Raw genomic sequence first — 16,999 nt, forward strand, 5'->3', positions numbered from 1 at the left:
TTTAAACCCCGTCCTAAATTGGCACATAGGCGTGCCTTTTAAAATTTTTTTAAAGTTTTTAATCGTTTTATTAGGGTATAATACAACTCTGATCACAATCCATATATTCATCAATTGTGTAAATCACATTTGTACATTCATTGTCCTCATCATTCTCAAAATATTTGCTCTCCTTGGTTGGCAGGTTGGTGTGCCTTTTTAATTTTTAAAAATTTTTAATGGATTCCCTGTGTTTCCAGTTCCTATCTGTACAGTATATATCCTCTGGTCTAGCTTATTTGTAAGGTAGAATTGGGATCATGATAGTGGTGGTGGGGAATAAGCAATTAGTATCCAGAGGTAAGTTGTATGTTTCATCATTGTTACACCACACCTTGACTAGCTGGTGTCCTCCCCAAAACCCTTCTATAAGAGGATATCCAGTGGCCTACAAATGGGCTATGGGTCTCTGTTCCGCACTCCCCACCTCATTCACTATGATATGATCTTTTGTTCTGATGATGCCTGATACCTGATCCCTTCGACACCTCGTGAACACACAGGCTGGTTTACTTCTTCCACATGGGCTTTGCTGCTTCTGAGCTAGATGGCCGCTTGTTTACCTTCAAGCCTTTAAGATCCCAGATGCTATATCTTTTGATAGCCGGCCACCATTAGCTTTCTTCGCCACATTTGCTTATTCACCAATTTGTCTTCAGCAATCATATCAAGAAGGTGAGCACACAATGATATGATTTTTTGTTTTTGATGCCTGCTAACTGATCCCTTTGGCACTTTGTGATCACGCAGCCTGGTGTGTTTCTTAAATGTGGGCTTTGTTGCTTCTGAGCTAGGTGACAGCTTGTTTGTCTTCAAGTCTTTAAAACACCAGATGCTATATCTTTAAATAGCCAAGCACCATCAGCTTTCTTCAACACATTTGTTTATTCACCCACTTTGTCTTTAGCGATTTTGCGGGAAGCTGAGCATCATAGAATGCCAACTGAATAGAAGAAAGTATTCTTGCATTGAGGGAGTACTTGAGTGGAGGTCCAAAGTACTTCTGCTACCTTAATACTAAACCTAGAAATATATGTACATAGGTCTTTTACCCCATCCTCATATATAAATATATTTACATATGTACCTGCCTTTATTTAGACCTCTATAAATGCCCTTTGTCTCCTAGCTTTTCTTGTATTTCCTCTTGTCCCACTATCATGCTCAGTCTTCATTTGGGTTTCAGTAATTCCTCTTGGTTACATTACCCTTAATCATGCCCTACCAGGCCTCCTACACCCTCCTAACTACTGATTTGGATCACTTGTTTTTCCCTTGTCCCTGGGTTTGTTAACACCCACCTCTCCCTCTCCCAAGTCCCCCTGGAAATGTCAGTCCTATTGTTTTTCCCTCCAGATTGTTCATCCAGCCTATCTTATTTACACAGAGATGCAGAGATAATAACATGCACAAAAGCAAGGCACAGCACAACCTAGCAACAATATATAGCAAAACTACAACAAACCAATAACACACACACATACAAAAAAAAACAACAACAAGAAAGAAAAGCTTGTAATTAGTTCAAGGATTGTTTATTGGCCTTTAGGAGTGTTTTCCAGTTCAATCTGTTGGGGCACCAAGCCCGGGCGCCAAATTCCATCTTCAGTATTCCCTGGGGACTTCGCTGCTCTGTTTCCTTGCTGTTCTGTTGCACCCCCTTAGTGTTTTGCCTCAGTGTGGCTGTATCAGATTGGGTGCAATTCCCACACTGTGTCTCCAGTGTTGTCTACTTTAGGACTATGGCTCAATGAGGTTCTTCATGTATCATATTTGGGCCGGCGATGTAGACCTCTCTGTGGACTGGCTGCTTGGAGTAGGAACGTCGTCCTCAAGGCCTGGTGGGCCTGGATGTCCTCCACTCTCTCCTCCTGTCGCTTCATCTGCTTCTGTGTGCTCAGATCAAATATGTTCCCCTCCCAGAGCTGCAGATTCAGTGCCTTCCTCTGAAATAAATTCTTCTGGGTGAAGGAGCATGTGTCCACATAGTTGGGATTGGGGCCAGCCCCTCAGACCTCTTCACTGGTTCCCTACTCCCGGCTGGCATGTTGCATTCACATCTTGAAGCAATGGGTTGAAGTCTGGTCCCTCTTTCCCTATGGAGACATAAACAATACTCTCCCCTTGGGTGGGTTAGTGCCCTGTGCTTCCGCTACCTACTACTTATTATTATTATTTTTCCTTTCCCCACCTCCTTTTTAGTTGGCTATTATATGTAGATCTAGATTTGTTCTGGTCCCTCCCATACTACCTGGTCCTCATTCAGGAATGTTTGTATACAGTAGCTTTTTACCAATGCCCCTTTTGCTTTTTTTTAAAGCTTATCTCAGTGGACTCATATTGTACTTGTCCTTTTGTGCTTGGCACACTTTGCTTAGCATGATTTCCTCCAGTTATTCTCATGCAGTGATGAGCTTCCTCCTTCCCTCACTGCATTTAGTGATGCATAGTACTCCATTATATGTATGTCCCACAGCGGTTTAATCCACTCGTCTGTTGATGGAAATTTGTTTTTTTTCCAAAGCTTGAAATTGTGAACTGTGCTACATTGAACATTTGAGCAACAGACCACTCATCTGTTGTGCGGTGTGAAGTGCTCCCACAGAGGGCAGGCTGGAGTTTCCCCCTGATATTTTGATTGAGTTATTCTAGGCAGAGGCAAGTGGCTCATAAGGCAACAGTGGCATATGAAAGGAAAGAGAGGGAGAGAAAGAAAAATGAGAGAGAAAGAAAAAAAGAAATAAAAAGAATAAAACTAAACAAAACTGGACCCATTGAGACTGACTGCAGTGGAAAAGATAGAAGGGAGAGAGAAGAAAGAGAGAAGAAAGCGTCATTAGTAAGGAGATAACTGAGGCTTGAATGCCTGACCATGGGGTTGGAGGAGTTCCAGCCCTGCCTCAAGGTAGCGAGGTGTTGTGCCTACTTGGTGTAGGGCAAGTGATGTCAAACTATGGCCCACGGGCCACTGAAGACATTTATCCAGCCTGCTGGTTGTTTTTGCCCCATTTGTTTTATTTACTTCAAAATAAGGTATGTGCCATGTGCATAGGAATGTGTTCATAGTTTTGTTTGTTTTTAAACTATAATCTGGCCCTCCAACGGGTCTGAGGGACAGTGAACTGGTACCCTGTTTTAAAAATTTTAGGATCCCTGATGTAGGGTCACACAGATGCTGGGCGGAATTACCATTGAAGGCAAGATCACAGCAGAGGGAAGACAGCGGTTCCCACAGTGCGGTTGAGCACTGAGTTCACTGGTATACCTGCCCTGTGCTATATGCAACACTTCATCAGTGGGGTCGGGTGTTCCCTCAGCCCAGTATAGGGCCCCAGGACAGGCAGGACCTTCCCAGCTTTATGTAGGATCACTGAATGGGCGCTGGGCTTGTTGTCCTGCCTTAGGCCAAGATAACTGCTGCCCTAAAAGCTCAGAGGTTTGTCACCCCCACTCCTGGCCAGAGGGAATTGAATTATTCTGAAATTGAGACTTACTCCAAGAGGTGTTTGTTATGTTGATAGTGTCTGAGCTCTGTAGCTAACTTCTGGCCTCCCTTAGCAATGACTCCCTTATTATAATAATGTATGTTAAAGGACTGGTTCTACCAGTCACCTTGGAGGTAAGCAATGAGCCTGGGATTTGAAGTTTTTACTGGAAAAATATTGCTTTCTCTCTTTTTAATATTGGGCTTATGAAGTGACCTGATTTGGGGGATGTACATGCTAACCCCCAGAGGAGGAGATGAAGCTTATCAGAGTGATTGTTTTCATCTCAGCCAACTAGAACTGGATTCACTCCCTGGACTATGACTATCTACTCATTTTGTGCCGCAACGTGACTTGACTCAGGAAAATTTCCTTACGACTTTTTCAATTGCTCCAAATCTATCCCTAACTACTGACCTGATCCCCAGACTATGAGATCAAGGCAGCTAACCGTTTGGGGAGCTCTGGTGTGGGTTTCTGTGACTAGCTTTCAGGAAGTCTCTTCCCGTCTGAGATTATGTCCCCTTTCAGGCATCAGCCTGGTGAAATCACTACTCTCTCAACTGGAGCCCACGGCCCCTTCACTCTGAGCCTAGAGCTATGTAGTGTGTTCTTGGTTCATTTTTTGAGTGGAAATTTTTAAAAAGCTGGGGTTCAGGATACACCCTAGTAATCTGAATCTAATTTCAGGATGCTGCCTCCCAGTCTCCTTCACCTTACATCCTAATTTTGTGGTCTGGCAGCAGAAGCTCCTGGCAGGTGAATCTAATTAGCCACCATCTTCTTCTGTCTTCAAAATTTTAAGATCATTACTGACAATTTCCACTTTCACAATTTGGCCATTCCATAAGGAGACCTGGTATGTTGGGAAGCTAACTGCTAAAGTCAATGACACAAACACGCAATTGCCTCTTTGGCAGACAAAATGGAACTGTTTGCTCTCCAAAGATGTACAGTCTTTAAAACCCAAGAAATAGCCTATTCTGTCCTCTAAAATCATTCTGAGTCAGAATCAACTCTAGGACCATGACTTTTGTTTAGTTTTTTGTTTTGATTTGATATCTTGGTTAAGTTAGCTCACTAATGTGGAGAAGTCCTAAACTCATGGCTCCCACAAGAATCATTTAGTTCTTATTTATGTATCAGTAGGTCAGGACTAGTTAGCTGATCTAGGTTTATCTTATGTCTGTGGTTCAGATTGGGTCCAGGTATTTGCTATGTAGCTCTTATTCTTCTCATGCATAAAAGACAAGTTTTATTGTATTGCCTTTTGATAAGTGTATTCAAAATTGGTCACCACACAAGACCGCTAACAGATAACAGTGAAATTGAGGAAACCTTGCCAAATGAGACATGTTTGAATGTTGTGAATAGTATAGATGAGAAAAAGGACAACATGTGGAAGGACATGAAAGATCTCTACATATTCAAGTGGATACTGCATGGAAATTTGTTTACTGTGTTTGGTTTTTTGCTGTTTCAGGAAGCAGAATTATAATTAATTAGGTTACAAGATGCAGGAACACATCACTTCATTGATTTTCTTTAAAAAATAATTTTCTTCATCTAGACAATAAGAAATGTTGTCATTTGCTTTTATCATTGAAGGCTCATATAACATCCCCTATCTGGTAATGTCACAGTTATAATGCTGTTATATAACATAAAAATGCAATGATAAATCAATGGAGAAAATTATTATCATTGACATTGTTTGTTCCTCACTGGGGAAAATCTTAGTTTTTGTTATTCCTGGTCATTTCTTCCAAGTAACCAGGAGGACAATGTCTGAGCCTCTTGGGTAGGGTTTGACTCTGAGAATGCTTTGTGAATAGGGGCTACTTTATAAAGTTAATTGTGGACACTTTTACATATTTCATAGCTTCCTCTTTCCAGCCTTTAAGATTCTTGAAACTGCCAAGTTCTAATTTTTAAACAAACAAATAAAAAATATCACTGTCATCAATCAAATCTGACTTATAGTAACTTTTTGGGACCCAATAGAGCTGCACTCATTGACTTCCAAACCTCAAATCTTCTTTTTTTTCATTAAAATTATTTCTAATAGTGACATATCTCACCTCAGTGTCTGTAAGTCCACCATCACTGAATGCATCCAACTCAGGAAAGGATCTTCGTATTGATTCACAATTTTAGAGATCACAGGTTCCTGTCCTAAGAACTAAAAATTCATTTGAACAGTGCTTGCTAGCTGCTGACAAATCCTCCAGCTTGAGCAGGACTCACCCTGCTCATTTTAAACCAAAGGCACATCTGTAGGGGCCTACTGAGCATACATCTAAGCTCTAATAAAAACCATGAATGATTTATGTCCTAGACCCAGGGAATCTTCATTATAGATTCTGTTTCAGATGTTTTGCTGTTTGTTTTTTAATTTCCTCTCTTTAAATTAAAAAAAATTCCTCTATTTTAATGGTGTTGATTACATCAACATCATTGAGAATTTTTTAGCACCCACATTATATCATCCATATATGAGAAATGTTTATGTGTATATACATATACTACAACCATAAGTAGTCATAGAAGGTATGCATAGTGCACATAATAATTGGATACTCATAATTATGGAAATGGTGATGAAACAATAACAGAGAGATAATCAGTGGTATGTTTACCTGCAATCGATAAAACATGATAAAACCTCCAACGTGCAGCCCAAGCTGAAGAAGGAAATAATGAACCAAGACAAATTATCTGCTCACCTGAGCGCACTATCTGTTTGTTTGGTCAGAATGATTTCCTCTGGAATTCATCAGAGAGATTCTGGTAGTTAAGTCAAGCAAGCAGCAGGAAAGGACTCACTGCCTTCTGTAAATTTGGTAGGTCAAACATGGGAAAAATAGGTGAATTCATAAAATATTGATTTTGCCATGTTGAGCAGCATCCCATCCACGTATTGATTGACTAAATTGAGGACACGGAATAAATGGAAACAATAAGAACAAAGCCGTCTTCAAATCCAAAGGCAGTTTATTTTTATTCATCTCCTTAAGATTGTTCAAGTCATTATATATCAAACAGCATTTGCAGCTACAGGTTCCAGGTAAAAATTAGAATTAGTTAGTAGCAGTATATCAAAGGGCTTATAAGAGGTAAACACTACTCTAGTATCATGAGTGTTTGGGCAAAGAAAATGAGTCTGGCAGAAAGTAAGTGTCAGTTCTTTTTGGTTTTGCCTCTTTTTCTCTCCCAAAGAACAGAAACTGAAAATGTATATTTTGATTTTTAAACTTTTTAAATTACATTTTCATTCTTTGTGCCATTCCCCTCCCATCCGTTGCATTCTAGGTTTAGTTTCCATAAGATTATAGATTGTAGTGGGTTTTTATCAGCCTGCTATATCTTAGATTATTACTAATTTCCTTGTATTATTATTTTTGTTGTTGTTCATACACCATCACCATTCTAAACACTAACTAGATGTTTATGATTTAATGAAAATTGGCACAGCTGTGGAGGAGAAAACAGTAATGCTGAGTATTATCATGATTATATTTTGAGTTTCAGAAAACTTCTCTGACTTGATATATTCATAAATTAACTGATAATGAAGTATTAGAATACATTTAATGATGATAACTAACATGTACTTCTGTAGAATGAGTTAATGTTTCATTTGTTTCTCCCAACCACCTGCAAGGGTGGTATTGGTTCCATCATCTATTAGTTGAGTTTATAAAAATCATTCAAATCATCCACTGAAACTGTCATGATTTCATATTGCTTGCCATTGTGGTCCAGAAAACCCTCCTATCCCAGAGTTTCTTCATTGCAATTTTCACTTCTGCATTTCTAAGGGTATAAATTAGGGGATTTAACATGGGGGTGAAGATGGTGTAAAATACAGCCACCATCTTATCCTCAGAGAAGGTCATATTGGGGCGCATGTACATGAAAGTAGAAGGACCAAAAAAGATGGTGACCACAGCAATGTGAGAGGCACAAGTGGAGAGAGCTTTGCGCCTGCCCTCAGCTGACTGCTTTCTCAGGGACACCAGGATGACAGCGTAGGAAATTAACAAGGTAATAAAGCTCCCCAGAACAATGGTCCCAGTGTTGGCTGTCATAGCAATACCAACAATGTAAGTATCGCTGCAGGCCAGTTTCAGTACAGGATGGATATCACAAAAGTAGTGGTCAATCTCATTGGGTCCACAAAAGGGTAGCTGGACCATCAAAGCCACCTGGATAATGGAGTGTAAGAACCCACCTACCCATGTCCCCAGTAACAGTTTATTGCACCTGTTCTGGTCCATTATGATCATATAGTGTAAAGGTCTACAAATGGCCACATACCTATCATAGGCCATAACAATAAGGATGAAGATCTCAGTACAGCCAAAGAAATGTACCCCAAAGATTTGAGACATGCACCCCACATAGGAGATTGTTTTACTCTTGGCTAAAAAGTCAACAATCATGTTGGGAATTATAACGGAGGAGTAGCAGATGTCGACAAAAGACAGATAGTTGAGAAAGAAATACATTGGAGATGTGAAAAGGTTGCCCACACATACTGTCAGCATGATGAGAAGGTTTCCCAGAAGAATAATTGCATAGAAGAAAGAAAACACCACAAAGCAAACTTCTTCTATCACTGGGTTCTGAGAAAGTCCCCAGAAAATGAACACAGTGACATTGTTTATTTTTCCCATGGAATTAGCTTAGCAGGACAAACTCCAAAGAGGTAATTAATTTGGCTGAAAATATAAAAAACAACCAATAACATTATTTCTGTGTTAGGGGAACAATGAATAACCATAGTACTTCAAAATAGATGCTTACTGTTTTTTGGCATGCGTAGTCAAATAAACACAGCCTACAATTTTATCACCTACAGCAATCTGTTCATCCAGTGCAGATGAGGTAACATAGTCCCAAATGTTCAAACAAATACCTCAAACCACCCATCAAGCCTAGAGCTCAATCTCTCTTGCCATTTTAAAAGAGTTATTTATTTGCTTGATTTTACACATTTGCCCAGTTATTGTTCCATATAAGCACTAGATCTGCTTTTGAAACTAGTTTTCTCTTAGGGGTTATTAGACGCTGCAAAGAGTTAACGTACTCAGCTGCAATACAAAAGTCGACCTGTAAGTGCCTTGGGAGGAAGCCCTTAAAAAATAGTACAGAAAATCTTTAGGGAAAATGTTTACCTTGAGCATTATGCGCTATTAAAAATCATGGGATCAAATTGAAAACAGCACCTCAAAGATCAGATAGGACCCACAGGGCACTGCGACTTTGTTAATAGAGGAGGAGCAATTCCGAAGAAAAACTCTCATTGTCATCAAGTCAATGGACACTGACTCCTAGTGACCCTTTAGAAGAGGGTAGAACTGCCCCTGTAAGTTTCTGAGACTGTACCTGTTTTCTGGAAAATTGGCTCACAACTCTAAGCATTTACTAGTGTGTGCTTTGAGCTAGTGTGTGTTTTGCTGTATATATTTGCAACCACAATAAAAACAAAATCAATAAGATGAAAAACAAAGAATATCCTTTGGATCACAATTCCCCTCTGACTCACATACATTGAAATAAGCTGTATGGCAACTGGTTGGTCTGAGTTTGGAGGCATAGTGAAAGTAATATTTTTATATTGGGAGAGAAGTTCACCTCCTGTTTAACATAAGCTTACAATTTACCTTCTGAATATAGATACACCTGAACATCACATTCACCATTTAAATATTCTTATAATTCTCCATTTTCATCCTATTTATGTTGGTTCTCCTTTTGATATCACCCATCGTGTGTTACTCACTCACCGCCATCAAGTTGATTCCAATTAATAGTGGAGAATCAATATTTAAGAAGAAGTCGGCAATGAAAGAGGATTTATGGGCTTTGGAGGAGGAGGCTATTAAATATAAATGATGCATCTTCAATGGTGGAATTTCACTCTAGGGCAGCCCTGGGACAGCTAGGGCATAAAGGGTTATGTTTGATCATTTTGAATAACGGGATTGTTACCATGTTTCCTCAAATGAAGCCATAGGTGTAAATGATTTACCTACCTACAGGTTTAACCAGTACCTTAGATAATATTTAGGAATATTACTTTCCCTGAATAGGGTCACATCTCCTGAAGCTTCCTCTTAAGATCCATGCATACAGTGTGTAGGCTATTTCTAGGTGGTAAGTGTAGCACCTGGACCACCCATTTTTAGAAAACTATGAGGCTGTGTACAAAGTCAAGTTTTTGGAATAATTATTATAGGTGTGCAATATAAGATGATACTCATAATAAAAGTCATAGAAAATGACTTTCAAACATGTTAATTGTGCCTCAAAATAGAGAATTTTGATTTAATTGTCATCTTCCACAAAGTTTCTATATAGATCAATTGATTTTAAAAGAAAGAGAAATCTCACCAGCATGTTTGTATTTTGCTTCATTTTTCCTGTCTCTTCTTGAGAAAATTTGAGAGCAGCTGCCTTAGGAATCTGCCTTGTGAATAATTTGTGCTACTGAGTCTCTGGCCTCATAAACTCAATGACCAAGAGAAGTCAGTCTACACGGGTCCGTCACTCCCCGAATCTACCATGGCACAAGACCTTTCACAACAAATGCTCGTTTCTTTCCTTTATAGCATATTTTAAAGGAGATGCAAATGTTTAATGACCTCTGGGAAAACCTTTCCCCAAAGTTTCCTTCATAATTAAGACTGTAACACAAACTTATTAATGAGCTTTAGTCTCTAGATATCTTTACACTTCTTAAAGAACATTTTTAAAAGAATATCTTTGCTCAATGTGAAGCCCAATTACTGGCCCTTGACCTCTTCACCTTTGGGGGATGACTCAGAGCACAGCATCTTCAAATCTCTCTTCCTTTGACCTTCTCATCCACCTCCATCTTCGGCTTTAAAGAACTCGTATGATTCACCTGGACTACTCACTATCCTTGGGTTGATTCTCACTCAGAATACCTGAAGGACAGAAGAGAAAATGCCCTACAGGCTAGCTGGTGTGACAGCAGTCCAATGTTTAAACCATTCAATTACCAGGGTTCCATTCACCCGAATCAACCAGTAACTTCAACAGACCAATGGTCATGAGATGGTCCAGGTTTAAACAATGTTTCTTTCTGTTATACACAATGTTGCCATGAGTCAGAACCAAACTTTGCAACAGGTAAGAACAAGAACAACGGTGTTTCTAACACAACACGTGCAAGGAAATACTTATAACATGATTTTTCACAGATATTTGAATAAAGAATAAAACATTTTCAGCACCCCAAAGTTGACCATGTGCTCTTTTTTGTTCACTTCTCCCTTCTCACACACATGTGAATCTTATCCTCGGTTCTAACAGTGTTGCTTAGTTTTACCTGCTTTTAAAGATCATCAAAATTAATCAAAACGGAATGTACTTAAGATGACCCTGGTTCTTTAGAAAAAATGTCTAGAAAATACTTAGCAGAGGAACACGCTAACATTATTTGGGGAGTGCAGTCCTAAGTCAGAACTAGGCAAGGAAGAAAGAGTGTAAATATTAGAGGGGATGTGTTGAGGTACCCTCTGTGTGATAGTAACCATACTTGTCTCACTGAACCTCACTGGACTTTTAAATAGAAGTCACATGAAACTATTGCTTTTCCTAACAAATTGTAGATAGAAGATAGCAAATGTATCCATTAGCTTTGCTTTCACTGGTCAATTTCTGGCCAAAGCACTGGTCTTTTCCAGATATGGGAGAAAACAAAGTCTAAATTAGCATCAAAGTGAAGAGGAAGTAAAAAAAATTAAACAAATAAACATATGATTGTTTTTATCCGGTACCATCAGTTTTGTTTTGACTCACAACCACTTCATATACAACAGAAAAAAAAACGCCTGTCAATCCTGCAACATATTTAACAATTTTTCTCATGTTGGAGCACATTATGGCAGCCACTGTGCAATCCACCTTGTTCAAGATGTCCCTCTACTTTACCAAGCATGTGTCCTTCTTCAGAGACTGTGCTCTTCTGGTAACAGTCAAAAGTACATGAGACAAAGTCTTCTTATTCTCACCTCTAAAGAACATTCTGGCTGTACTTCTTCCAAGACTGATTTGTTTGTTCTTTTGGCAGTCCACAGTACCTTCCTTATTCTTCACCACCACCACAATTTAAATGCATCGTTAGTCAATGTCCAACTTTCATATGCAAACGAAGTGATCTAAGATACCGTCATTTGAGCCAGACACACCTTAGTCCTCAAAGTAATCTTCTTGCTTGTCAATGCATTAAGGAGATTTTGTGCAGCAGAAATATCCACTGTATCCTTGGTTCTGTTGTTCGCTTCTTCTTTGAGTATTGCTTATGGATTCAAGCAAGACAAAATCTTTGATAATTTCAAAATTTTCTCCATTTATCTTACCTATTGGCCCTGTTGTGAGAAGTTTGGTTTTATTTATTTTGAGTTCTGATCCTTTCAGAAGGTTGCCATCCTCTATCTACATCAGCAAATACTTCATTTTCCTCACTTGGGGCCAACAAAGTTGTGGCATCTCCATGTTGCAAGTTCTTTTTTTTTAAATCATTTTATTAGGGGCTCATACAACTCTTATAAAAATCCATACATACATCAATTGTGTAAAGCGCATTTGTACATTCATTGCCCTCATCATTCTTAAAACATTTGTTCTCCACCCAAGCCCCTGGCAACAGGTCCTCATTTTTCCCCTCCCTCCCCACTACCTCCTCCCTCATGCACTCCTGATAATGTATAAATTGTTATTTCGTCATATCTTTCTCTGTCCCACATCTCCCTTCACTCACTTTTTTGCGGTCTGTAACTCAGGGCGGAGGCCACATCTAGATCCTTGAAATCGGTTGCCCCTTTCCAACCCACGCTCCCTATGCCCTCCCCAGAATAGCGACTCACACCACTTGTCCTGAGGGGATCATCCACCCTGGGCTCCCTGTGCTTCCAGGTCCCATCTGTACAAGTGTACATCCTCTGGTCTAGCCAGACTTACAAGGTAAGATTCAGATCAAGACAGTGGGGGGTGGGGCTGAGGGGAGTTTAGGGGAGGGAGAGTAAGCATTTGGGAACTAGAGGAAAGTTGTATTTTTCATCGTTGCTACATCGCACCCTGACTGGCTCATCTCCTCCCCAAGACGGTTCTGTAAGGGGATGTCCAGTGGCCTACAAGTGGGCTTTGGGTCTCCACTATGCAATCCCTCCTCATTCACTATGTTAAGATCTTTTGTTCTGATGATGCCTGATACCTGATCCCTTTGACACCTTGTGATCACACAGGCTGGTGTGCTTCTTCCATGTGGGCTTTGTTGCTTCTGAGCTAGATGACTGTTTGTTGCATCGGGAAGGTGAGCATCATAAAATGCCAATTTAATAGAAGAAAGTATTCTTGCATTAAGGGAGTACTTGAGTGGAGGCCCAATGTCCCTTTGCTATCTTAATACGAAACCTATACATATATGCACTTAGATCTATTTTCCCATCCTCGTGTATAAATATATTTGCATATGTACATGTCTTAATCTAGATCTCTATAAATGCCCTTTGCCTTCCAGCTCTTTCTTCTATTTCCTTTGACATCCCTCCTGTCCCACTATCATGTTCAGTCCCCATCAGGGTTTCAGCAATTCTTCTTAGTTACATTATCCTTTCATGCCCAACCAGGCCTCCCACACCCACCTCACCACCGATTTGGATCACTTGTTGTTTCCTTGTCCCTGGGTTTATTATCGCCACTACCTTTAGCCCCACCTCCCCCTCTCCCACGTCCCCATGGAACTGTCAGTCCTGTAGTTTTCTCCTACAGTTGTTCATCCAGCCTATGTCATTTAGACAGACCTGAGGAGATAACAACATGCACAAAAACAAGGCAGAGCAAAACCAGGCAACAATTTACAACAAAACAACAACAAACCAATGACAAAAAACCAAACCACACAACAAGAAAGAAAAGCTTGTAGTTAGTTCAAGGATTGATTGTTGGCCTTTAGGAGTGTTTTCTAATCCAGTCTGCTGGGGCACCACGTCCTGGCCCTAAAGTCAACCTTCAGCATTCCTTAGGGACCTCACCGCCCCATTCTCTTGCTGTTATGTTGCACCCTCTTAATGTTTTGCCTTGGTGTGGCAGAATCAGATCGGGTGCAATTCCCACACTGTGTCTCTATTGTCCGCTATAGGGCTATGGGTCAGTGAGAGGCGTCATGTCTCATAGTTGGTCTGGCCATGTGGTCCTTTCTGTCGACTGGCTGCTCTAATTGGGACCATCGACCTCAAGGTCAGGTGGGCCATGATGTGCTCCACTCTCTCCTCCTCCACCTTCATCTGCTCTGTGTGCTCCGATCAGATATATCCCTCTTCCAGAGCAGTAGATTCAGTGTCGTCCTTTGAAATAAATTCCTCTGAGTGGAGGGGCAAGTGTCCACTTAGTAGTTGGGTTTGGGGCTGGCCCCCCAGATCTCTCCACTGGTTCCCTGCTCCATGCTGGCATGTTGCATTCACATCTTGGAGAACTGGATTGAAGTCTGGTGCCTCTTTCCCTTTGGAGATATAAACAATACCCTTCCCTTGGGTGGGTTAGTGCTCTGTGTCCCCGCTACCCTTTTCATTATTATTATTATTATTATTATTATTCCCTTTCCCCACCTCCTTTTTAGTTGTATACCATGTGTATCCCTGTATTTGGTCTGGTCCCTGCCATAATACCTGATCCTCACTCAGGAATGTTTGCATATCATAGCTTTTTCCCTATTCCATTTTGCCTTTTATTTAAAAAGCTTATCTCAGCAGCCTTTCAATTATTTCCATCTTTAAGTCAATGCTATCTTTACGCCTGTTTTCTCTTTTTGCCCTCTGGGTGAGGTTGTTCTATGTGCTGATCTCTTATTTATGCTTGGTGAGTGTTGTTCTGCCCATATTGGGTCAGCAAGGATCTTTTGTAGGGATGGGTTCCTTCTAATGTATTCTTTGAGTTTTTGTCTGGGAAGACTCTTACTTCTCCATATATCTTGATCAATAATTTGGATGTGTAGAGTGTTCTTTGGTTTGCTTTGTTTTCCTTCAATATTTGGAATATGTTACTCCAATCTCTTCTCTTCTTCATAGTTTCTACTGATAGGTCTAAGCATATTCTTCTCTAGGAATCTTTATATGTGATTGCCTGTTTTTTTCCCTAGCTGCTCTCATGATTTTCTCCTTTTCCTCAAAGTTGGATAATTTAACTATTATGTGCCTTGGTGGTTTCTTCTTGGGATTCAGTATAGCTGGTGTTCTTTCAGCCTCCTAAATGGTTGCCTGGCTTTCGTACATTAAGCTGGGGAAGTTTTCCTCCAAGAGTTCTCTCACTATTGTTGCAGATGACTTCTTTGTTGTGTCTTCCTTCGGTAAGCCAATAATTCTAATGTTCTGCCTCTTAGATTTTCTTCAGCTTCCCTGATGATCTTTTTAGATTTTGTTTGCATTTGTTAAAGTCTGCTTGGCTGTCCTCCAAGTCACTGATGCAGTTCTCTGGTTCCTCCAGTCGATTATCCAGATTTGTGAGGCTACTACTGGTTTTTGTTATCTCCTCCCAACGCTCTTGTATTTCCCTTTGGTTTATGGCTTTTATTTCTTCTATCATTTCATCCTTTTTCTGTATTGTTTCTTTCATATCTTGTATGACTCCAAGTAGCATTCTGAAAATTTCTTTCTGTAGCAGCTCAATATCTGCTTCTTTTATACATGTCATCATATTCAGGACATCTTTGGCCTTTGCCTTTTGTTTCTCCTGTTTAGAGGGACTCAACAGAATTCAGCCCAGGAGAGTGGATTAGAGGGAAATTCAACACTGCTGGAATGCAGGAGGAGCATCATAAAGTGAAGTAGGCACAGACCCATGGGGTTTTGAGGGGTTGTGGGCTTTTGGCTTACCTCACTGGAGGCCGACTGGGGCTTGACCTTGACCCCCGCTACTGTCTCTGCCAGAGCCGGCACTACTTGGAGCCTGTAGGGCAGCTTGGTCTCCACACACCATAGTTTGCCACCACCCACATCGGGGCAGGGATCAGGGTTCAGCTGCATTGTTGCTCTTGTTTCCATCTCCTTTCTGTCCACCCCCTCAGACTTGGAGGGCTGTGCAGGGGCTTTTTCTCAACACAGCCACAGTTTGCATCTGCTGACTCGGAGCAGGGACTAAACCCTTGCAGCTCCATTGGCAGGGATCAGGACTCAGCTACATAGCTGCATTCGTTTCCATCTCCACTATATTCCCCCATGCCTGCCCTCCACAGGTTCAGCAGGCTTTCTTTTCCATTTTTTTTACTCCTCTTTGTCTCTTTCTTGGTCTCTCACACGTTACTGCTAACCTCCAGACCACTCCCCTCAGTCTAGGGCATTTACGCCTGCACCACACGCAGCTAGGTGAGCTCAACCCTGTGTACCTAGCCTGAGGTTGGCAAGACCCTGCTGACCTCCACCAGAGGAGACTCAGCTCAACATCTTACAGGGAAATTCCTGCTTGTGTTCCTGGAGTCCTAAGGTAGCTCGGCCAACACTCATCAATGTTCCAAGTTGCTGCAGAAACCTCTGCTCAACCTCCGCAACACCAAAGCAGGCAACCCACCAGCCTTCTGGGTCACTCCTGAGAGGGAAGCCACAGAAGGATAAAGTGATAGGTTAATTCCATAGTGGAGTAAACTGTAGGCAGTTCGAAGAAGCATTCCTACAAGTCTCCCCGAGAGAGGCAGTGCTCTTCAACTCTGTAAAAAATGGTACCTGGCTCCTCTAAAACAAGGAAAATTCTTAATAAGCCTTCCAACAAACTGATGTAGTTTTCTTCTTCATATCATCTACTTTCTCTGATTATCTGCCCATCGTAAGTGTAGTGAGAGGATAAAACCCTGACACAACACTTCTATGATTTTAAATCATGCAGTATTCACTTGTTATATTTGCACAACTGCCTCGTGATCCATTTACAAGTTTGCATGAATATTGTTAAATATCCATTCATTTGAAGGCTACTCTTATGTTGTTATCATCTACACAGTCAAATGCCTTAGCATTGTTAGTTAAAAACAAGTAAACATTATTCTGGTATTCTACACTTTCAGCCAAAATCTATCTGGCATCAGCCATGGTATCTCTTGTTCCATATCTTCTGATTCCAGCCTGAAACTACTAGCTCCCATAAATGTACTGTTGTAACCACTGGTGGATAATCTTTTGCAAAATTTTATTCGTATGTGATACTCATTATGTTGTACCATAATTTGAGCATTTGTTGGCTCAACTTTCTTTGGAATGGGTCCCAATATCCCAAACAAATCAGTATCAAGGACTTGGATTGTATTAGTAGGCAATTTGGTAGGAAAGCCAGTGAGCATGTTTCAACTCCAGTAATGCCGACAGAATCTACCACTTTGTCAGCATCAACCCCTAGAGAAGGGCTCAAGAAGCTCCCTTATGAGGATGCCTCAAGATACTGTTAAGTCATGTCCATGA

General features: G+C 40.7%; 1 protein-coding gene across 1 annotated transcript; it reads right to left on the reverse strand.

Moving 5' to 3' along the window:
• Positions 1 to 7,255: 7,255 nt before the first annotated feature.
• Positions 7,256 to 8,203, reverse strand: LOC142445745 (olfactory receptor 4S2-like). The gene has a single exon (XM_075547669.1). It carries the CDS (start codon positions 8,201 to 8,203, stop codon positions 7,256 to 7,258), a length of 948 nt encoding a protein of 315 aa, XP_075403784.1.
• Positions 8,204 to 16,999: the final 8,796 nt, after the last annotated feature.

The sequence above is a fragment of the Tenrec ecaudatus genome, chromosome 4 (assembly GCF_050624435.1).
Source record: "Tenrec ecaudatus isolate mTenEca1 chromosome 4, mTenEca1.hap1, whole genome shotgun sequence".
NCBI lineage: Eukaryota > Metazoa > Chordata > Mammalia > Afrosoricida > Tenrecidae > Tenrec > Tenrec ecaudatus.